We start from the raw sequence: 24,495 nt of genomic DNA, 5'->3' as shown, positions 1-24,495 counted from the left end.
CTTTAAGCCTTGGATGCTTTGCCTCAGTCTATGGCCCATATGGTTAGTATTTGTGAATGGTGTAAGGTTCAGGGTTTTATTTATGTGCTTGTTTTGTTTCACCACTTTGTCAGTCACCCTAGCTCTGTTGCTGAAATGACCGCATCACCAGCTGGCTTACACGGAGCTGCTGTTGAAGCTGAGCTGATGGGCAGTCCTGTACCTGGACAGTATAGTGTCCCACTGTTTGTCTGTCATCATGTCAGCACCGCCTCTTTTGTCCACTGTGATTTTCTGTTCAATCCTAGAAGCAGGCATAATCGTTCTGCTTTCTTTGCAGAATTGACTGAGTTATTGTAGATCTTCTGTAATTTCAGCACAAGGTTTAGGGTTATTCGTTCCGTTTCTAGATTGGAACAGCACTCAATAGATCCAACCATTTCTGGAGAACTTAGATCCCAGCAACAATGTGGCTGCCAAGGAACTGAATAGATCTTGATGAGCTCAGGTTCCCCACACCTTTTGTTGGGGTTTTAGCTTCTAGCAAGGAGAGCGATGAAGAAATTTTATGCATCTCAGTATCATCAAAAATAACACTCAAAAACGTCAAGTTCCCAATTCCTCATTCCTGGTATCTAGCGAAGTGACACGAGTTGGCCCTGAGTCCTGAGATTTGCTGATCTCACTTACTGGTTCTCATGGTTGCGTCTGCAGTCTCCAGGGCTTTCTTTGCACATACTTGTGCTCATGAAGAGCCCCTCCCTTTTAGCCCGAGCTCGTCTCCTTTCTCGCTTTAGTGTGGTGGTGAGGGTCTCTAGGAGAGTTGTGGGTGATGCGCTTCTATGCTTTGATATGAGAGGCACTGGGTAATTTGCAGCTAATAAGGACGATACTGATTAATTCTCCTTCTCTTTATTTTCAGAAGCTGTGGATTGAACCCAGGGTCCAATGGGTTAAATGGGTTATTGAGATTTCATATCAAGTAAGCGTACGTAGGGAACTGGCAGATGTTTTCTCTACATTCATTAGATGCTGATATGTGTTTTTCTTTTATTCTGGGAAAGTGGTGGATTACATTGCTTTATTGTAATAAAATATGCACAACATAGAAGTCACCATTCTGAGGTATGTGACGAACTACTCCAAACTTCGAAAGTCCCACCCAGTTCCAGCTTTTTCAAAATCACTCTGAAAGAAAACCCATGCCCTCAAAGCATCCATTCTCCATGCTCTGAGGTCCCACATCAGGCAACTACCTGATCTGTATGTCAGAATTTGTCAGAATAGACTGGCTGTTTTGTGCAAACGGACTATACTTTGTGGCCTTTGGTCTGGCCCTTTTCTTAGTATGTCTGCAGGGCCTATCTATGTTGCTACTTGGATCTGTACTTCAGTTCATTATTGTTTTTTGGTTAGTATTATCAGGCTGGCCTAGAATTCATGATTCTTCTACCCTTTAATTGTGGGGTTTAAAGGTTCTTAAGAGTTTTGTAGTTTTACCATCCAAATATAGAGCTTTTAAATTTTTATTTGATTAGATTTAAAAAAAGTTCATACGATGCATTTTGATCATATTTATCCTCCCTCCCCCAAACTCTTCCTGGACCCATGCCTGCTTCCTTATCCACTGAACTTTGTTCCTCCCCTCTCTTCTGGTGAAGGCCAGTCTGTACTGGCTGAATTTCCTGGATGAGTGGTCTTTCATTGCAGTGTGGTTGGCCGGCCAGGGACCATCAGAGAGACTCCATTCTCCTCTCCCTGCAGCTAACAATCCCCAAGAGCTTTGAGGCTAACTCTCATCTCAGAGCTGAAATTTGTTCTGGATTGTGCTTGTATAGGTTTTGTGCATGCTGTCACAACTGCTGTGAGTTCATGTGTCACTGTTTTGCTGTGTCCAAAAGATGCTGTTTCCTTGTAGTCATTCAAAGAGGATTCTTTTATTACATATGCCCTAATGTGTCACTTTCTTTCAGGACTCCATGAGGGAGGGAGGGACAAAGAGGGAAAGAGAGAGACAAAGTGAGAGAGAGTTTGTGTGTGTGTGTGTGTGTGTGTGTGTGTGTGTGTGTGTGTGTTTAAGGCAATGTTTATGCTGGTATTGTACAGGAATATCCTCTTAGCCAAACAATTGTTATCTTGGGGAGTTCAGCTGTGCCCACTTCCAAAAGATCGCCCCAGCTGAGCTTGCTGACTGTTTTCATTTCCTCTAAGGGGACAGACAGGGTCACAGGACCCTCACCTTCAAACTTCTACCACCTGTTGTGTGCAGCATTGGCCTAACTACACTTGGCCTTGGGGAGTGGCTAGAATATATAGACTGGGAAGACTAAGAGGATGTAGGCTTTATCTGTGCACCTCTGGGAAAATTGTTGTCCCTGCTAGCAATGACTTTCTAGAGTGAGTCTTTGCAGGGGAGCACCCCCCTGTGCTCTATAAGTAAGCCCTAGACACTCACTGGTTCGCATAGAGAAAACTTGGGTGGAATTACAGCTTGGTTTGTTGTTGAGACCCGAGGAGAGGTAGGTGTAGCTTATGGCTTCCCTGGGTAGGAAACTTTGTAACAGCTGGTGATTTAAACATGAGTGGATTTACTGACATGAAGGCTTTGAGATCTCAGCGAGAAATGCATTGTGGATAGCACTGGCCATATTTCTTTGTTAAAGGCTTATGTGGGTTTATTTTAATTTTTTTTAACTTCTAAAAGTGGGTGACTCAATGCTCAGAGAAAGCAAGTAATTAGCCACACCAGATGGGAGTTCAGGTCAGTGGGAGGCAGAAAAGAGGCGTTAAAATTTCATATCTAAAGACACAAACACAGGAGCAGCCTGGGAAAAATAAGGCATACAGAGTTCAAAACTGTTGCTATTGGGCTGTTTCCACATTTGGGCCAGTATTATGAAAATAATTTTATCTGCTTTTTGTCTATACACAGGACCAAATTTACACTATCTCTTCTACTCCCATTCCCTCCATCCAGACCTCTTTTTACAAAACGTTATTGTCCCTAACACATAGTGGACTTGTCTTCCTGGGTTTGAATCATTTATAGTAAGAAAGATGAAATCAAGTGTTCTTCTGGGAATGTCCTGCTGTTGTGTCTACAAATATCATATTGACTTCTGTGAGTAAACCAGTCTTCCTCAGACAGACTTCTAGAGGTCAGGAAGGGTGTCTAGAGACACCTCAAGTCTACCATCTTCCCATGCTTCCTCTGATAGGGTTCTTATGGCAATTCTCTGGGGACGGAAGCTTCAGCTTCAAGCACAAGTTATGTCCCAGAAAACCAAAGCCCACAACTGAGGAATTTTGTTCCAGCTACTGCGTTTGCTTGTAATATCCTACTTTGTATATAGAAGTGGTTTTCAGAGCATAGCCTTGAATGATTGGCAGTTCTGTCACTAGGGAAGGAGCTAGAAATGCTCAACCTCTGGCCTTGCAGTCCGTGTTTTACCAGGTTGCCCACTCTGATATATGTTAAAGTTTGGTTGCAACTGGTTTGGAGAACCTGGAAAGCTTTCTTCCGTGTGACTTAATCTATTTCTGTCTAGGATAGGAGGTATGAAGAAGTTATCAGTCATGCCCCAGCTACTGTTGCCTAGGAGACGTTTAATGATATAACACCAGAAGCACCATGCTGCAGAGCAAATGTTCAATTCCCAGGAGGATGAAGCTCTTGTCAGAAGGCTTCTAGAACTGTCCTAGCAGCCAGAGCAAGAAGATTAATATACAAGAGCCACAGGAGGTGCTAACGCAGGAGCTCCAGGCTGAGCTGCAGCCTCTAGGCCCCTGGAACTGTAACGAAGAGATCCCCAAGGGTTTAAACACTGTTCTTGCAGCAAAAGTCTCAAAGGTTGACTTTAGCAATCCAAATAGGAAGCAAGAAGCTAACATCCCTGGGTGTGCCTGGCTGTAGGGAGCCCAAGGAAGTCTTGGCAAAGATTTGGCTTGCTTAGTCTCACCGGGAAAGGATGGGCCGTGAATCCATCGGTTGACAAGGAGTACCTGATGGCTGACATGTCTGTCTGCCCTCTCCTGGTCTTTGAAACAATGCTGAGTGTCTATTCTTCCTGGCTTTCAGTTCTCTAGGCCCAGCAGTAGACAGAAAGGGCCTTCTTGATGTCTCATCTCTTATTCTAGTCCTATTTGGGGGCAAGTGTCAGCACTGGTATTGAGTAGACACTTTATGGCTTCTAGACTCAGACTTCTGGGCTGCACCAAGTGCAGATCCAGGTGAAGCATCTACTGTGTGCTCAGGTGTCGCTTCTCACAGGGACACTTGCCACTCTCACACGCACTTTGTCCTAGCCATCTCACTAGGAAGTTTGCAGTTGCTTCTGAGAATACAAGCTTCTTGGCCAGTCATCTAGCTGGAAACCAGATTCCTGGGAGTCAGTCACAATAAAATCTGTCAAATCCCTTCTCTCCCTTTATTTTTATTCCTGAAACTCAGTCTACTCTACATAATTGTATTAGCTCAGTATGCTAAGGCTGCCTCAACAAGATACCATAGATTGGGTGGATTAAACAATAGATATCTCCTGTTTTACAAATCAGGAGTCTAGAACTTCCGGGTCAGGGTGCAAGTGTGGTGGGTGGCTGGCCATGCTCCACTCTTTGGCTTAGACACTGCTTCCCCTGTGTGAGCTGGCAGGGTCCTTTCTCAGTGTGTGCCAGCAGTTCTGGGGTCTCTTTTCTTAAAAGAACAGCAGTATTAGTGGGCTAGACCCCCAGTTTTATGACCCGTTTTAGCCTCATTACCCCCTTAGAGGTAATTAATTCAGTCATCATCACCTTGGAGTTAAGTTTCAGCATGCGGCTTTGGGAGAGCACAGTTTGGTCTGTAAAGATCTACTACCTCATGTCTGGATTCATGTAACTCCTCACTGACCTCACTCCCAACTCCTTTCAGGCCAGTCAGTGAATGCACAGTCATTTCCATCTTGGTCAAATAGATATTTAGTCTTCTTAAAAAGTCAGTGCTTTGCCAGGCACTGTGGTGCACACCTGTAATCCCAGCACTCTAGGAGGCAGAGGCAGGTGGATCTCTGTGAGTTCAAGGCCAGCCTGGTCTACAAAATAAGTCCAGGACAGCCAAGCCAAGCCAAGCCAAGCCAAGCCAAGCCAAGCCAAAAGAAGAAGAAGAAGAAGAAGAAGAAGAAGAAGAAGAAGAAGAAGAAGAAGAAGAAGAAGAAGAAGAAGGGAAGAAAAAAGAAACAGAGAGATTCTTATGACTAGAATGTAGTCAAGCTCTGGTCTGGCATTTGATTCTCTGGTAATGATAGTGTAAGTGCATATAATATAGGATAACCATACTAAAATCTGGACACCCAAGGAAGCTAAGCAAGAAGGAGGACCCTGGGTAAGACGCTCAGTTTTCAGCAAGGCAAATGAGATGGACATCAGAAGATGGAGAAAACAGAGGACAGGACAGGAGCCTATCACAGAGGGCCTCTGAAAGACTCTACCCAGCAGGGTATCGAAGGATATGCTGAGATGCATAGCCAAACTCTGGGCAGAGTGCAGAGTTTCATAAGTGAAAGAAGAGGGAGATAGAACGACCTGGAGGGGACAGGAGCTCCACAAGGAGAGCAACAGAACCAAAGAATCTGGGCCCGGGGGTCTTTTCTGAGACTGATACTCCAAACAAGGACCATGCATGGAGATAACTTAGAACCCCTGCACAGATGTAGCTCATGGGAGCTCAGTATCCAAGTGGATTCCTAGTAAGGGGAACAGAGACTGTCTTTGACATGAACTCAGTGGCTGTCTCTTTGATCACCTCCCCCTGTGGGGCAGCAGCCTTACCAGGCCACAGAGGAAGACAATGCAGCCAGTCCTGATGAGACCTGATAGGCTAGGGTCAGATGGAAGGGGAGGAGGACCTGCCGTATCATTGGATTGGGGGAGGGGCATAGGAGAAGAAGAGGAAGGGAGGGTGGGATTAGAAGGAGGTGGGGGAGGGGACTACAGCTGGGATACAAAGGGAATAAACTGTAACTAAAAAATTGTAATAAATGATAATAAAAAATAGTGTAACTGGTCAGCTACAATAACACAGAGAATCAGACACATAACATATGACAGCACCGAATAACACTGCAGCACGTGGCCTATTGTGTGGTGCACTGTGGGTTCACCTCTGTTATTGTTCAAGTAGTCAGCAAATGCTGCCACCTGTGGGGTTTCTGTAACGCCCTCTCTTTCCAGTTATTCAAATCCTGCCCTGTCTTTGAGGAGCTGCTCCCTGTGTTCTTGGTGAGATCTTCCAGTTCTCTGCACCCAAACTCATCTTTCTCTCTGAGTTAGGATCTTTAGCTCATGGCAAGTAGGATGGAAGACACTTGTGTCTACAGATCTGTGTTTCTGCCCGGGCTGTCAGAGTACTTCATCCTCTTATATCTCCTGTGGTAGCCTGTGTAGGAGTAGTGGTACTCAGAGTCCTCAGTGTGCAAATGAAAAAGGAATGAAGGACGATTCCATCTGATCAAGTTGCCTGATAGTCTTAGCCTAAGTGTCCTCTCCTCTGAGAAAACATCTATAACCTTACCCCAGTATCTATCACATCAAGTTTATATACTTGTATATTTTTTTATAGACAGGGTCTTACTGTATAGCTCTAGCTGGCCTGGAACTCACTATAGCAACCAAGCCAGCCTTGAGTTTGCAGCAATTTTCGTGCCTTTGCCTCCATAGCGCTGGGATTTCAGGCATGTGTCAGCGTGCCAAGCCTCTTTAAAATGCTTCAGTGCTCTCAAATATCTTCACCACCCCTGGAGATTTTTTTTTAAAAATCTTTCTAATCTTCCATCCCAGTAGTCCAAATTTATGGAAATTTATTTCCTGGTTCAGAGTCAGCATCTGATACATAGTAGGCTCTCGGTAAGTATTTGCTGAATGGGTGGACGAGGGTATGTTTTGGCGGAAATGGTACACCTCTCAACATGTGCATCCTGGCATGGGCGGGCCTGCTTAGAACTCTGGATTTGTTTGCTTGCTTGCTGTTTTCTGCCTGTTTATTTTCAAGGAGGCTCTCATCCTGTAGCCCAGGACAGCCTGGATTTACCATGTAGCATTGGCCTTCCTTGAAATTACACCAGTTCTCCTGCCTCAGACTTCTCCAGTGCTGGGATTAAGCAACAATACCGGATTTGCTGATTAGTTTTCGGCCGACCTGACATAAACTAGTTATCTGGAAAGAGGGAACTCCAATTGAGAAAGTGTCTCCATCAGACTAGCCTGTAGGCAAGCCAATGGGACAGTCTCTTGATTAATGGTTGATGTAAGAAGGCCCAGCCATGTACTTGTGGGCGGTGCCATCCTTCCTGGTGGTCCTGAATTGTTTAAGAAAGCTGGCTAAGCGAGCGATGGGGAGTAAGCCAGTAAGCAGTGTTCCTCCATGGCCTCTGCTTCAGTTCCCATCTCCAGATCCTGGCTTTGCTTAATAACTGGCAGTAATTGGGATGAGTTGGGTTTTGTCATGATGGTTGCTACAACAATAGAAAACAAACTAGGATACTGGAACAAAGCTGGACTGTAAACCTTATCTCGAGGAATTTGGAAAATCTCACACTCGTGTGCATTGCACATACACGAACACGCACTGCACTAGCTTTGTATGTTGTGTATACCAAAAACTTCTCATGTGAATTAAAAATACATGCCTTGATTCAGACTGTCTAAAAACTCAAGCGCCATATATGAACATTTTAGGAGCCATGTTTAATGAAAGCCAATCTGTAATCACCTGGCAAACATCTCTAGCTAGACAACAGATTTCTTTTTTCAATGTATATTTTCACATAGGGTGGTTCTGTGAAGGAAGCAGAACATATTTACAGCTTCTACATAGAAGAGTGATTTCAGCACCCATCATTTCTGTCTCCCTCCTCTTTGGCTTTATCATCCCTGGCTCGGGGTCACTATGTCATTGTCCAGTGTGTTCACAGCATCTAGTTTCGTCAAAGTCAGATGTGCCTCCGTGCCTTTGCTCACACTGAGTCCTCTGATTAGCAGGTTGCTGTACTAGGGTCCAGCTAGCACTCCTTTCTCCAGCGAGCCTTTCCCAATTATCATAGGGTCAGAAAAGAACTGACAGTACCTTTCTTTCTGTTGCTTTTGTACCTTATGTATTAAGCTCTGTTATTTCTTGTAAGTCCTAAAAAACCTGGCTAGTCTGGAAGCCCCTTTGTTTAGTGGGCTCTATCCCACATCTCATTTGAATATCTTTTTATGTCTTGGACATTTTTGTGAAATGCATTTACAAGACATTTGGAAATGAGTGTTCCATCCTTCATAGCCTGATTGCTTGGGCCCAGGAGAACCTGGAGACAAGGAGCAAAGGGATTCCAGAATTTTTCCTGGGAACTGGTCCAGCCCTTTCCATGTGGTCTTCTTGTTGGGAAGGACAGATCAATTTTATACTATGCAGACGAGGGCCAGATCCTAAGTGCCCTGCAGGTTTAGTGATGTTGACCTAAGGAAGTCGGAGATGTTCGCTGACTTTCCTCCTGCATCTTTTCCGTTTTCATTTTCTACAATTGGCAAGAAAGAATTGTCTTATGGGCCAAATCCTTCCCTTAATTTCATTTGGTCTTTGGAAAAAAAAAATCTAAAAAGTGATGCAAGCATAATTAAAAATAAAACTTTTTTTTTTTGAAAAGCTGCATCTATAAATGCACCAGCCAGGAATATCCCACCCTAAAAATGTCTGCTTGTGTCTTTCTTTGTCCCTCACTCTGCACTTTAATGAATCTGGTTCTGTGTTTCCCCTGTAAATGGATATCCATTAACTTCTCAGCTCTATTTCATATGCCTTGTGGTCTTCTCCTACCATCTTTCTCCTTATTTGATAAAAAAAATTACCGATGAAAGTTCATGAAAGATAACTTGCCTTTTTTTTTAGAAGACAATTAGGTGACATTAAACTAATTCGTTTAGATTGTCTTAATGAAATTTTTAGATAATACTTGAATTCACTTATGAACCTCAGTAAGTATGTATATTTTTCAATTTGTAATTGAGATATGTATATTATATTGCTTTTTAAACTAGTTTTCATTTAAACATACTAAAATAGTGACAGTCTGACAGAGTAGTGCAGTTTGCTGGACTGTTCCATAGTGTTTGATGCATGGATTTTTCCATACTTCATTACTATAAATAGCACTGATATAAAAATCTATACAGATGATTTTATTTCTAAAAGGAGGATTTTCAAGTTAAATACGTTCATTGACTTTAAAAACTAAAATCACAGAACATGAAATTTCCAACTTAAAACAATAGCTCTTTTAATTTTGAGCTGCAACAGTTTAGAGATGAAGAAGCAAAGAAAATAATTCATTCTTTCATTCAACAAATATTTGAGTACATACTGTATACACCAAATGTATGAAATAAAAATAAATAAATAAATAAGAAACTAGAAAAATCCCATCTATGGAGAACCTAGAGTCTAGTGAAAGAAAGTAGACAATAAATATTACAAGTAGTTACAGTAATAATAAAATGAAAGGTGACTTATGCTATGAAAGAAGAAAAATTCCAGGCCAAGGGGATTTGGGAGGGGCACAGATAAATGAAAAAAATGTTGATTGAAGCCTTAAGTAGGAATTCAAGATGAGAAGCCTGGGGTGGGGGACACTTCATCCGAGACTGAAGGAAGGGAGCAAGCTGGCCACACAAGTGTGGAGATGGGCACATGTCTGGCAGAGGGCACTGCTCCTGAGGGATGCTAGATCTCCTGGGGAAACAGCATGGAGCTTGGGAGGATGACAGGTTGAAACCTCTGCCCAGTATTTCCAAGTTTTTGTCTCCATCAGAGAGACACAGGGAGAGAGAGAGCAAGACAGAGAGTGAGAGAGCGAGAGCGAGTGAGAGAGAGAGAACTGGGAAGAGATTTATTATAGGAAAAGGTACCTGCCCAAAGGCTGAGTAGACAAAGACAGTAGCACTATGGTATTTGAGAGTTACTCTGATCATCAAAATGATGGAGGCGTATGGAGTATCTTAGTGAAAGAGAGGAAAAAGCAAGAAATTCTAGGATTGCGTGTGAATTTTCACCCTTGCCCAACACTATTTACTCCCTTTCTGTTCTTGTATAATATTTTCCTAATGTTGAAGCATCAGATTCTTGATGGAACAGGCTCTTTTTTTAAGGCTATGGAGATGGTATTATCATTAAGGGAAGAATGCTTTGTAGCCATCCACATCAGCCATGTTGGACCCAGCTGGTAGGAAGCATCTTACACCTTTACTTGTGTAGGGTCTGGTATCCTGCTCCAATAAAACCTGAGATGGCCAGCTTCAAGCCACCATTCAGATTGCTGCCAAGTCTATCTAGCCAACTTTAGTTAAAGCAGAAAGAGCACAGAGGGCGCAGCCTGAGGTGGGAAGCAGCCTCCTTGCATGGGTACCACAAGCATGTGTAAGGACTTCAGCCATTAATCTTGTATGGTCCCACAAAGAAGCCTGAAGACAGGCTACAATAGATATGGCACTCTTAGATTCTACACTCTTAGAAACGGCAGGTGCTGGCTCAGCCTTGAACACCTGCATTGGGGAATTATTGTATTTCTGACAAATTCTTCTGGATTATTCTGATGTGCCCTCACGGCATGGGACTGCTCTTTCAGATTAAAAAAAGGCTCATGATTTTAAATTAAACATTATTTCATAAGAGGATGAAAACTTTCTTAGCCTCCTAAATGTCAGCGATTTGGAGGGGTCAGCGATTACCTGGGAAATTGCAGCCCAGTTGTTTAAATGACTGACCTAAGGTCACACAGAGTGAGGTTTCAGAGTGACCTTCTAAAGGGGTCCAGTGAACCTGCTTCTGTGCTGGGTAGCCTGAACATCGGGGTCATCTGACCTCTCAGCTGGTTAGATTCCCAAAGCTTCCCCAAGAGGAACATCGTTTGACCTGGGAAGTTCTGTAAGGTCAATCAGTTGATTAAATGTTTGATTATCTAAAGATCAGTCAGATGGCTGCAGTCATTTTAACCTTTCTGCTTAAAAATTATTCAAAATGTATTAATGACGTTTTCTCCTCCTTGAGAGGAATTCTGGGAGATTCATTCCATTTCAGAATTCGAACGCACCTCAATTCTTCAGGCTCTTGCAGTGCTCTGGGTCATAACTCTGCAGCAAGCTCTCACTTAATACTATAAACATAAAAGCCGCTCTGTTGACCTTGGACATTAGCTAAGTTTCTTGTTTCTTTTTAAGTATATTTAAAATAATATTTTTGGTGAGCTTTTTAAAATTTGTTTCTTGGACATTGCTGCTAAAAGTTTCTCACTTTAATGAATTTCTTTTTATAGTGTTGGGTTTCTTGACCTTCTTTTATAACTTGGGCTTAAATGGTAGCTACAGGGTCTAAGTGCACAGGCACCGTTGTTACCCTGGGTAGCAATGGTGCCCTTCAAAGGGTCAGTTTAGAAGTCTCTTCCTGAGGCCAGCATTCAGGTTCCAGAGCCGAAATGGGAAAATGATTTCAGAGCCCCGTTCTTCTTCCATTTACATAGTCCTGTAAGTTTCAGTGATCAGATCAGGTCTGTAGTGGAAGTTGTTGGCGCTTTGGAAATGGGCTGTGACATGGATATTTCAAGTACTTACTCTTCTGTCTTCCAGCCCATGGAGAACTCACATGCAACCACAGGACCTGGTACCAAGATGAAGTGTTCAGTTAACCCACTAAAGCTGTCTGGTCCTATTCCCTAGCTACACTGGGGTCATCCCTCTAGGCTTACTCGTTCTAAAACATGTATAAGTTCAACCTAAAGTTGTTGCTGGATGTCTGTGAAGTCATGACTCATCTCCTAATGCCGCCTACCAAAAGATAGGGTATAATTTGTGCTTTTATCATAGTTTGGCCTTCCAAAGCATCACTGGAACTTTTCTCTTCATTGGGTCGCTTCATTGAGTAATTCATGGAGAAAACCCTGAATGAGGCTGTGGTGTGAGAATTACATGATGCTCACTTTCGTGGAGTGATGGCTGACATGGGTGTATAAGGAGCTGCTGGCAGAATGGTTAACATTGGATCTGGAGTGGGATGAAGATTGGGGGGGGGTCTTGTAATTTATCCCTGATCTTGTTTATTACCTAGTGGTCCTTTAGAAGGAAGGCAGATGGCAGTATCAGTTTTAGTTTCAAGCAAATGTTTGCCCCGGTTTGGTGTAACGTCGCCTCTGTATCTGTCTGATGCCCAATCAGTGTGCAAGGAAAGGGGACTGTGGGGAAGTTTGATGTGAGGAAAGAGGGCCCCTGATTTACTCCTCATGCCCTTTTACTCCTCATGCTGGCTGAAGAGGTTCACCCTGTCCACGGTTGCTGACACAGTTGGCATGAATGCTGGATCTGCACGGTGTGTAAGGGTCCCTCTTCTCAGCCCCTCCTTACGACCCCCCAGCATCCCAGCGGCAGAGCCCTCCCTGCAGGGTGCCCAGGGATAGCTCAGTTTCTCCCTTAGCTCACACTCCACTTGCCCTCTCTTCCCTTTCTGTCCATCCCAAAATTTTGTCACCCAGTGAACCACTTACCAAAGACTACTTCAAAGTTTGTGTGTTGGGGAGCTCAGCCCACTGAGAAATCCTTTGAGCTATTTGCTTGCCCACTAGAAAATCTGACATGATGTCCCTCAGATTAAATGAAGGTGAATTTAAAAATTTTTAATTTATTTTTTTATTAATGAAAGTTTATTCACTTTGTATCCTCCCTTGTCCCCTCCCAATCCCACCCTCCCTCCCTTTTTTCCTTCCATGCTCCTTCCTTAGTCCACTGATTAGGGAGGTCCTCCTCCCCTTCCATCTGATCCTTGCCTATCAGGTCTCATCAGGACTGGCTGCATTGTCTTCCTCTGTGGCCTGGTAAGGCTGCTGCCCCCTCAGGGGGAGGTTATCAAAGAGCCAGCCACTGAGTTCATGTCAGAAACAGTCCCTGTTCCCATTACTAGGGAACCCACTTGGACACTGAGCTCCCATGAGCTACATCTGTGCAGGGGTTCTAGGTTGTTTCCACGCATTGTTTGGAGTATCAGTCTCAGAAAAGACCCCTGGACCCAGATTCTTTAGTTCTGTTGATCTTGTAGAGATCCTGTCCCCTCTAGGTCTTTCTGTCTCTCCCTTCTTTCATAAGATTTCCTGCACTCTGCCCAAAGTTTGGCCATGAGTCTCAGCAACTGCTTTCATACACTGCTGGGTAGAGTCTTTCAGAGGTCCCCTATGGTAGGCTCCTGTCCTGTCCCCTGTTTTCTCCTTCTTCTGATGTCTATCCTGTTTGCCTTTTTGAATGAGGATTGAGCCTCTTAATCAGGGTCCACCTTCTTGCTTAGCTTCTTTAGGTGTACATATTTTAGTATGTTTGTCCTATATATCTAATAACCACTTATAAGTGAGTATATACCATGTGTGTCTTTCTGTTTCTAGGATACCTCACTCAGGATGATCTTTTCTAGTTCCATCCATTTGCCTGCAAATTTCTTGATGTCCTTGTTTTTAATTGCTGAGTAGTATTCTATTGTATAGATGCACCACAATTTCTGTATTCATTACTCTGTTGAGGGGCATCTGGGTTGTTTCCAGATTTTGGCTATTATGAATAAAGCTGCTATAAACATGGTCGAGTAAATGTCCTTGTGTACTTGAGCATATTTTGGATATATGCCTAGGAGTGGTATAGCTGGATCTTGAGGTAGCACTATTCATAATTGGCTGAGAAAAAGCCAGACTGATTTCCAAAGTGGTTTTACAAGTTTACATTCCCACCAGCAGTGGAGGAGGGTTCCCCTTTTCCACATCCTCTCCAGAATGTGCTGTCACTTGAGTTTTTGATCTTAGCCATTCTGATGGGTGTAAGGTGAAATCTCAGGGTCGTTTTGATTTGCATTTCCCTGATGACTAAGGATGTTGAGCATTTCTTCTTTAAGTTTTTCTCTGCCATTCAGTATTCCTCTACTGAGAATTCTCTGTTTAGCTCTGTAACCCATTTTTAAATTGGATTACTTGGTTTGTTGGTGTTTAACTTCTTGAGTTCTTTAAATATTCTGGATATTAGTCCTCTGTCAGATATAGGGTTGGTGAAGACCCTTTCCCAGTCTGTAGGCTGTTGTTTTGTTCTGATGACAGTGTCATTTGCTTTACAGAAGCTTTTCAGTTTCATGAGGTCCCATTTATTGATTGCTGATTTTTGAGCCTGTGTTATTGATGAATTCTTTATAGACCTTGAAAGAAAAATTCTCAACTTCATATGGAATAATAAGAAACCCAGAATAGCTAAAACAGTCCTCTACAATAAAAGATCTTCTGGAGGTATCTCCATCCCAAAAGTACATGGCACTGGCATAGAAACAGACTGGTGGATCAATGGAATCGAATAGAAGACCCAGAAATAAACCCACACACTTATGGACACCTAATTTTTGACAAAGAGGCCAAACCACACAATGGAAAAAAGATAGCTCCTTAACGAATGGTGCTGGTCTAACTGGATGTCTACATGTAGAAAAATGCAAATAGATCCATACTTATCACCCTGCACAAAACTAAAGTCTGAGTGGATCAAAGACCTCACCATAAACCAAGAAACAGTAAACCTGTTAGAAGAAAAAGTGGGGAAGAGCCTTGAACTCATTGGCACAGGAGAGATGAACTTTTTTATGTCATTAAAATGAAGAAAAAAGTTACAGCTAAACTGATATCTAAAACAAAAGTAGAATAATCTTGGTTCACTCTCTCCCTGTCTGAACTTGGGATGCTGTTTTTATTTGTTTGGAGACAGGGGTCTTGCTCTGAAGGACAAGCTGGCCTAGAACTCATTATGAAGATCAGACTGGTGTTGACCTCATGTAAAATCCTCCTGCCTCAGCACCCCATATTTAGAATTATAGGTGTAAACTATCATGCCCAGCTGGGATTTCAGATGTGGATGAATGCATCTTACTTCACGTTGGTGGTCAGAAGACATCATCGGACATCTTTCTCCAATAATTCTAAGAGCTGATGGCATAGAGGAAAGGAGGAATATAATGGTGTTGTTTTGAACTGGCTACTCACATCTTTGTATTTTCCTTTGAGATCTGTCCTTACAGAACTCTGAAGCCCTGGCTCGGACTGTCTTGCTTGTGCCACTGTCGTGGCAGACATTACTTAAGGAGACCTTGAGGGAGTTGCCTGGCAGCAGCAGCGCTGCTTCTAGAGGTATTTCCCTTCTCTGTAGTAGGCTCAACCAGCGTGGGCCTTATGGAGGGGATGAGCGAGGTCATTTTGGATTGCCCAATCCAGGGTGGAAGAAGAGAATTAGGAGGCTGGATGAGGTGGCGTTCATGATGAAATGTTAGTGACACCCAGAGAGGAGTTGAAAACTTGGGGAGAAATAAAGAACAAAACAAAACAAACAAAAACAAAACAACAACAAACAAGCAAACAAAAAACCCTACATGCAGACAGCTTTCTGTTTTTTTTTCCCTGAACCTTGCACAGAAGTGAAGGATGCATTCCCCGGGGGACAGCCTATGCTTTTGGCCTGGACTTCTGAAGGATTTGTAGGCTTTTTCTAAAGGCTGGGCCATCATCCAGCTAAGATTAGTATGTGGGGAAGGGTGGGTGCTGGTGGGATTAAAGTGAAAGAAGACATAAACTGTGCAAGAACTGGGTCTCTTAACTCCTCAGGTGTGTTGACAGTCAGTGGGCTTGGTGGGCCTGAGCTATGGGCTCCCTGCTGTTTGGAAAGGGCGTTTTGGTGACAACTCAGAGATACATTGAAAATGTGTTTTTGAGAAGAGACGTACCTTGACGGTCTATGCAGCCTATACAGCCGTTCTGGGTGTGGAGAGGGGCTTATGCGGACTAGGGGTAGAAGGGTTGGAGCACTAGGTGGCCATGTGGGCACAGAGCTCCCTAAGGGACGGGGCCTCTGGGCAGCCAAGAACTGGGAAGGGCGCCGAGGCATGGTGCCAGGCACTGCACGGCAGCGAGCGTGGTACAGTGGGGCGGCCCTTGGGGACCCCGGGGAGGACCGAGACGGGGAGGGGACGTGCAAAGATTGAAAGTGGGGAAGACCAAGCCAGCGGGCAGGCGGGCGCCCTGGCCGGGGTGTAGGAAGCTGGGCGGCGCGGGCGGAGCGGAGGGCGGAGGCGCGGGGCGCGCGTTTGGGGCGCTGCGGCGGGGAGGGTGGCGGCCGCTGGGGCGCGCGGGCCTTGTGTGCGCGCTCTGCCGCTCCAGGAGGAGGATGGCCCGGGAGGGAAAGTTGGGGTGACGCGCCCTGCCCCCGGACGCTCGCCAGGGGGCACGGAGGCGAGCCCGACAGAGCTGTGGCCACCCAGGCTGGGGGCGCGCAGTCTGGGCACCACCGTCACCACGTTCGCCCCCTCACTGCAGGTGGCCGCGGGAGCTCCGAGTCCGGGTGTCCCGGGGGCGCGGGCGGGCGCGCGCGCGGGGAGCCCGGCTGAGGGATGGGCTGCGCCCCCAGCATCCATGTCTCGCAGAGCGGCGTGATCTACTGCCGGGACTCGGATGAGTCCAACTCGCCCCGCCAGACCAGCAGCCTGTCGCAGGCCCCCACGGTGCCCCTGCACGGCCTCTTCGTGCAGACCGACGCCGCCGACGCCATGCCCCCGAGCCGTGCTCCTGGACCCCCGGGCGCCGTCCGAGTCCGCAGGTCCCGGGCCGAGCTGGGCAGCGGCAGCAGCACCGGGTCCTCGGGCCCCGCCGTGACCACCTGCCGGGGCCGGAGGCGCCACTGCTGCAGCAGCGCCGAGGCCGAGACCCAGACCAGCTACACCAGTGTCAAGGTAAATGCGCTCTGTTGGGGGGCTGCCCGTCGGGTCGCACTGGGTAGGGGGCTCGTAGGAGTTGGGCGATCCATTGGGGTGGGGGGAGTGTTCCTAAGGAGTTTACTTTTCATTTTTGCCGGTGGTGAAGGCCTAGGGAATTAGGGAAGAAAAAGATCCCGGAGGGTGCAGGGGAACAACCCTAGCTGGTCCTGAGGTGGGGACACGTGTGGAGTGGGGCGGAAGGGGAGGCAGTTAGGGCGGCCTGTTTCTCGCTGAGGGAGGGCAGCCCGGTGGATGTAGCTGGAGTGATGGGTACGCATCACCGAGAGCATGCGGGTTCCTCTGAGTGAAATCTGAGAGCTGAGCTGGATCTGCAGGATCCCAAGCACCAGGATGTTTGGTGCCCCGGCTGCGATTTTCACCTGCCAGTCAGCTGGATGGAGTTCTCAGCGGAGTGGCCCAGTGCGGAGATTTGTGAATGAAGCAGGCTGTTTATGTTCGAAGAGCTATAGAAAGGGACTAGGGGAGAGCCAAGTGGAACCTGTTGTCACTCCAGTATTTCTCTGGGATGTCTGTATCCTAGATGTGACTGAAAGAACCCAGAGTTTGGAATGCCAGCGGTTCAGGGCAGCTGCCTTAGGATGTGATTCTGCACACATCATCCCGGGGCGCGGGGGGGGGGGCAGGAATGGGATTGTGAAGATGTAGAAAAAGATGGTTAAAGCAGTCTCTAGATAGTTCTTGACGAAAATGTATTCCAACAGTGACCATCTCTATGTTTTCAAAGTACTATTACATCCGGGAGAGTGTCACATTAATTGCTTTATAGAAAATTGAAGGGCAATGGCACATCTCATCGTGCAGAGGGAAAAATATGTCTCTAAACTCTTAGTGTTTAGACACAGCTCCTACGTAGTCAGTAGATGACCAGGGCCCATCTCATGAGTCCTTGACAAAGACATGATTCTATATCTAGTGGTTAAAAATCTGCTCAACAGTTGCCCCAGTGTAGTAGGCTCTGGGTCTCCCCTGGATGCAGCTCACCCACCCTGGAGGAAAGGGAGGAAGAGGGGCTGCCTTTTGATGAGCTGAATTTTTGTAAAACGTGTTTTCATTTTGCTGCATAAAACTTTACCAGTGTTTACTAGTAGCTGTGATGGTTCTCTGATAATAATTGTGAACACCATTAATATAAAAATACCATTTACTATGTACCTACTATGTGCCAGGACCAGGCTTCTTTTCTTGCTTCTGATACCAACAGTCCGAGACCTGGACCCAATGGGATGTTTGCTACAGCGGCAAGCGGGGGCCACCACATTTACTTTTTTGCTTCTTTCTGGTTCTCCTGCCAAGCAGCAACATAAAGTTAGCATTAGAAGAAACTGCAAAGTGTTAAAAAGGCTATATTTAGCAACATCTTAACTTGGGGTTTTGAAAGGGAATTTTAAGGCCTGAAGCTGTAGCTGAGCACGGTGACTGCTCATGAACTCTGTGGTATTTCGTTCTGGTTGCTCAAGAGAAACTTACGTATTTTTGCCTTTCATAGTAGCAAGGAACTCATTTTTAGTACCTGGCAACCCCCGCTACTTGGTGTTTGTGTAGTCAAAGAAAAAAAACGATGAATGAGACCATTTTCCTACATCTTAGTGCTCTTCCTCAAGAGGCTACTTAGAAACCAAATGGAGAGAAAAGGAGTCCTGACTATTAGCAGTTATTATAAACTGGAATAAATCTCATGCTACTTGGTTTAAGTGTTAAAAGGCTTGACCTAGGAAGGAATTTAACTAACTTCATCAACAAGGTTTCCAAACAAGAGCTTAATTTATTCCAAGTCATTACTAGGAATGCTGAAGAGGATAGTAATAGTTCAGTGATTCAACTTGAATTTGTATTATATGAACTTCAGAAATTATAATTTGAAATTGATCAGGTGTATTTATACAAGCACTATAGAACTTATAGAATTATCCCCAAATGCTTAATAGTATCTATTTAGCGCCCCCCCCCCCAATTTCTATGGTTCCTTCTCAACTGGAAACTTCACATGTTCCGTGCCCTATATGGATGAGGTGATTTAAATTTTTTTTCCTTTCACTTTTTAGGATAAGAATTCTTTCTCTCTGAGTGTGTGATGGTTGGCAGCCATGTGCCTCCTCTTGTCTTTCTGACTGCTTGGGTAGAAAAAGAAAGTCTTTGCCATTTGGTCCTATTTACGGCACTGGCTGGTTTCTCAATAGTTATTTTTCTCCTTCCTCTTTGTACATCAATGATAAACAATGTCTTCATTATCTAGTTGGCTTCTGGTATTCCCCTGAGTGCAAAACAAAAAGTGTGTTTGATCTCTCTCTTTTTCTAGCAATAATTTACTTCATTAAGCTTTTAGAATGATGAAGCATTATGATGTCAAACATGATGTCAACAGGAACCTTCTTGAATACCTAATTGGCAAAAAAAGGATTATAAACATTAATAATTCATATGCAGTGCAATGATATCACATGAGTTTCCATTTCTGGTAAGGAATTTGTCTCCAAGTTGCTGTAAAAATGCAACTTCCTAGCAATTTGTCTCCCTCTTGCTTGTCTTTTTAAGACAGTGCTCCTACAGGGTGCTCTCCTGATGCGTGCCAGTTCTGTAGTTCTGGTTCAGAAATCCTCAGAGGAGACAATTGAACGTCTCTTGGGCAGGAACTAGGAATTCTTACCAGTCTTTCCTTGTACCAGCTGTTGTTGCTTGGAGCATCCAGGACCAAGCAGCCAGTCCCAGCATAGGCTTTACTGATGGTGTCCTCAACTTTGTCCATGTTCAGCACAGGTGAACTGTCTTACAGATGCAGGTGCAGAGGCTGTCATCAGCCTGTAGAGGACTCAGTGCTGATGGCTGCCCCTTGCTCTTCTAGCCCCTTCACCATGCTCATTCCTTCCTTCAGCTGGTTTGTATGCCAAGCTCTACTATAGATGCTGGGGATTCAGGAAAGAGCCATAATATTTAGTGAGCTTCCAAAGCAATGTGCTTAAACCAGTTTCTGATGACTTCCTTAGCATTGCTCCATGACATTCTAGAGTCGGTGGATAATGCTAAATTGACTTTACATAAAAGGAAAGTAAATATTTATGTGACATCACAGTAAATAATAAGATTTTATTAGGGGTAGGGGAGACTAGAGTTCCTTTTTATAGTAGTTCTTGTTTTTCTAAGTCATGACTCTCAAGCAAGAATTACCTGGAGAGCTTATTAAAGAATATAGTGGGCCTGGGCTCCACCCCTGGAGTATTTGATTTCATAGGTCGTTGGAGGAAGCTGAGAGCTTGAAGTTTCTGTGCTTTTAGAAGATGCCTTGTTGCTGATCTGGGGGCCATGCTTAGAGAGCTCATGCTTTAGATGAATTAAGTTGTTCTATGGCCCAGATAACTTATGTACAGCCACCTATAGCGGAGTGTACTGTCATATGGCTTTGGACACAGCTCTCTCCATTTATGCTGTCAAATCCTGAATCTTTATAGTCATCTGTAAAGTCTAAGTGGGAAGAATGCTGAGCCATTTAGCCCACTCAGGTTTCTTGAGGTTCAGTTCCCCCACAGGATCATCTTGGTTTTGTGTGAACCTTGATGGTTTGTTTTCCCATCATGGTCCCTTCAGCTGCCTCTGTCATGGAGGGACCATGCCCCTCGTGATGGGTAATTGCAAGGCAAGGGACAATGCTGGAATAGGGTTGGCTGTTGGATAGATAGCTACATTGTATGTTCTTCATTCTTGGGGTGGTTGCTATTCTTTTCATCATAATATAATTATTATTATTATTTATCTCAAAAAAGAGCATGGCATTTGGCAAGGTCTGGCAGGCTCTATACTTTGTTAGCCAGGCCCAGATTTACTTTCTTCCATTATGCATTTTACCTCAGTTCTTCCCTCTCCCAACATGCAAATTAGGTCCAGTGTTTGCTCTCTTCTTTTTCTTCTGTGCTGGGAGTTGAACTTATAGTCGCTTACATGTGAGGCATGCTTTGCCGCTGAGCTGTTTCCGGCCCAAGTGATCCTCTTTAAATTATTTTCCTTGCTTTGTACTTTTTAAAGAAAACCAGAGAATTCTGCTTTTTTAACACATTTGAGTAAGACTTAAAATCAGAGCAGTGCAGTGGTAGAGCACCTTTAATCCCAGACCTTGGCGTGCAGAGGTAGGGGGTTCTGAGTTTGAGGTCCGGCCAGCCTACAGAGAGAGCTCCAAGAAAGGCATGGCTGCACAGAGAAGACATGCTTCAAAAAACAAAACACAAAACAACACAATAACAACAACAAAAGACTTCAAATCAGAATGTGACATTGTGCATTTAGAGGTGAGACAGTCTTTACCGACATCTCCCCTTGGCGACCACCTGATGAAGCTCTAATGGGATAGGAAATAGAGGTGAGGGTAGGACTGGTTCTATGACGCCAAGCTGGTAATGGGTCAGGAATGTAAACAGCAAGGAAAGCGTGAGTCCTGTAGCCCGGTAGGAATACAGAGTCTCAAGACCCAGCAGCAGCACGAGAGGAACAGGTGGGAACTTCGGGTCAGTTGGGTCAGTACATCTAGAATTCAGAGTCTTCACAGAGGTGACAGCCACTGAGCCAGGTTGAGGTTTCTGATGGCAGAGTACAAGTATTTACTTTCTTCTTTTGTGGGGAACTGGCATGGGCATGTAGCGTGCATGGCCACAGGAACTGCTGCAGCCAACCAGAGGCTAAAGACAACTACTTCTCTTGGATGAGGTAAGACAAGCCAGCCACACTGCCCTCTCAACCTGATTCAACACAGCCTGGGCAGCAAGCAGAACACACATGAGATAATGACCTCATGAAGGAACTCCTTCTAAGGTGTTGGCAGGAGGAAAGAGAGTAAACACATGAGGCTGCAGGACCTTCAGACTAGAAAAAAGAGAACTGCTATCACAGTAGAAGGATCATGGGTGATGGTTTCAGAAACTAAATGTATAGGGCATTTAGAACTTGTGGCCTGAAAGAGTGATGTGAAAGATGCAACTGGTGATGGATTGTCAGCCTTGGCTGGACAGAGAGAAAGAGACAGAGACAGAGATACAGACAGAAATGGAGAGACACACAGACACACAGACAGAGACACACAGACACAGAGAGACTGACACAGCAAGAGACAGAGACAAGTGGGTAAATAGCTTCATGAAACTGACCTTTCTTGCAGGGATCTAACTGCCTTTTATCAAACACATCTGTGACACACAGAGAGTAAGAGCATGTTGGGTGGAGCGTCCGGGGTAAAGGGAAGAGTAGAGAGTGAGACTGAAGAAGCAGATCCTTAGCATATCCAAAGCTCATCTGAGCTACAGACAGAAACTCAGAGTGAGGTGGAGAGTGCAGAAGTGCCTCAAAGAGAAGTGGCCGATTCATCGCTCCTATTTCCTCTTAATGACCTGTATGAAATCATGTCCAGCAGAGACTCTGAGTGGCGTACAGCCACCCTCCTCTTCAGCTCCATCTTTGATGACTTCTGCTGACTGTGGTTTCTTTGTCCTCACTCGCTACCCTTCCTCAGGGCTCAGTGTGGGTAGAGAAAGACTGTGCCTAACCAGACACTGCAGACCCAGACTGGCCACTTTACCCTCCCCCACTCCTTGTTCCAGTTCTTATTTTCCTATAGTCTGCAGCCTTCTTTTCTAAGTCCCCCAAACTGAGAAAAAAAAATATGTTTAATATGTGTTTATACGCTGGTATTTTCAGTAGAGAATGTGCATATTTTGACCATGTTTTAAAATATTAAGATGTATGTTTGAGTCTTTATTATTTATTCATTTTCCGGGGCTGGAGATGGAGCCCAAGGTCTCTCACATACTAATCAAGCATTCTGCTGTGGACCCCATCCCCAGCCTTTTGGAGTTTGTTTTCGATCGGGAAGCCTTGGTGGGTGTCACGTCCAACGGGCAAATGCTTTCCTTGAGCATTGGCAATGGATGGTTTCCCCTGAGTCCTTCCACCCCACTGGGCTTTTCTGGCTTCCCTGGTTTCCCGTCATCTATTTCCTGCTTCCTTAGGAATGACCCGCAGAAAACTAGCTCCTGCCGTGGACACTATTCTGGACACTATTCTACTCACAGTCTGTGTAAAGAAACTGGCGATTGCTGGGTCAAAATCAGGGAATGGTTTCATTCTTGGCTAATCTATCAATGAAAGAAGGAATGTTTTGTTTTGTATCTTGTTTCCAAGGCAATATTGTAGATTTCTTTCAAGGTAAATGAAATGGATATAAAGATACTGGCTGTTAAGTCCTTACTGTTCTCCGATCCTTTCATCTACGTGTTTTCCCCTTAATATAATCAAAACTACAAATTCTTATTTCTAGTCTCAAAAATGAGGAAAATGGGGCCTAGGGAGATGGCTGAGTGGCCAAGAGCACTTACTGCTCTTGCAGGGACCCAGGTTCGCTTCCCAGCCCCCACATGTCAGCTCACAATGCCTTCTGGCTTCCACAGGCACCAGGCACTCTAGTACTCCATATACAGGCAGGCAAAACACTCATAAACATAAAATTAAAAAATCTTCGAAAGATGTGGAAAATGAATCTGTAAGAAGTGGAACAACTGCCCAGGGTAAGAGCTAAACTTTGGAGAAAAATTTGAACCCAACTGCAAGCTTCCAAAGCACTGATCTTTCTCCTCAGTCTGTCCCAGGGGTGTGACATGGGACCTGCAGACAAGGCCCATGGTGGTTGGTGCTGTGGCACAGTGACCTGCCTCTCCTTGAAGGCAGGCAGGGGAGTGAGGAGCCTTGGGAGTGGAGTCTTTCTCCACAGCCATCTACACTCACCCCTCTATCTGCTTGGCCTGAAGTCTTGGGGTTAGAGGAGGATGTATGCATAAGGCACACAGAATCCATGCAGCTCAACACACACTGTTCTCCTCTACCACAGTGACAAGCTCTACCACGGTTCTGTGCTAATATTCTTGTGGTTGCTGTCATTATCACCTTGGTAGTTAAAATGAGGTTTTGGCTATAGAGGTATTTTAAAAACATGGTCTTGTTTTTTGGTTGGAGCATGAAAACCACACTTTCCAGTGGATTGATTTGGCCTGTGTTAGACCAGCTGGAGACGTGCTATCCAGAAACCGGAAACCACCACTGACTGAAGTGGTCTGCTTCTGCTGGAATTCCAGAAGACACACGGATGAATCCTTCTAGGAGAAAGTGCAGGTGGGGTGAGGCTCTTGAGTCTGCGCAAGGCAGAGGCTGACAGCTAGCACCATGGTGTCACTCTGAGATGTTTGTCTTGGGATTCTCTGCTGTCAACTGATAACTGGAAGCCTTGTTCTAGAACCCCCTTGAAGGCGTGCTGCTGGCTTCTGTGGTGCTGTTTTATAGGTGATCTGGGATGACATATGCTACACCTGGGAAAAAGATGTACTGTAGGTCCAAAACCCATTTTGTTTTAGACAAGAAGAGAAAAATAACTGGCCACAGGAGTACAGCTGCCTGTGTGAGTCACAGAGCTGAGAGAAAACATGGATTCTGGAAGAAGTTACAGGAAGACACTAAGAGACTTATATGCAACCTACTACAGGAGTAGCATGTAATAACTTTTTTTTTGCACTAGAACCACAAAGACATGATGATGAGCTGAGTCCAGGTGAAATAGTTTGTCTATTTCTATGAGAACTTAAACCCAGAACAATGCCAGATGAACAGAGAAGCTGGTTTATATATATATATATATATATATATATATATATATATAT

At 44.8% G+C, this 24,495-nt stretch overlaps 1 protein-coding gene across 4 annotated transcripts in view; it reads left to right on the top strand.

Annotated features, from left to right (window-relative positions):
- The window catches only part of Pde8b (phosphodiesterase 8B), a 211,788-nt gene that overhangs the window by 14,553 nt on the left and 172,740 nt on the right, over positions 1 to 24,495 (top strand). For 2 of the 4 annotated variants that reach the window (XM_055598355.1, XM_055598354.1), the window contains exon 1: positions 16,159 to 16,768. The exons of the other annotated variants lie outside the window; for them this stretch is intronic. In XM_055598355.1, the coding sequence (XP_055454330.1) occupies positions 16,430 to 16,768 (339 nt within the window). In that variant the 5' untranslated portion in view covers positions 16,159 to 16,429. Of the gene's footprint in view, positions 1 to 16,158; positions 16,769 to 24,495 lie in introns of those variants that run through there. 4 annotated transcript variants of the gene reach the window in all.

The sequence above is a fragment of the Psammomys obesus genome, unplaced genomic scaffold (assembly GCF_907164565.1).
Source record: "Psammomys obesus unplaced genomic scaffold, mPsaObe1.curated_primary_1811, whole genome shotgun sequence".
NCBI lineage: Eukaryota > Metazoa > Chordata > Mammalia > Rodentia > Muridae > Psammomys > Psammomys obesus.
Note: the sequence above shows the minus strand (reverse complement) of the source record. Positions and strands in the feature narration are given on the sequence as shown.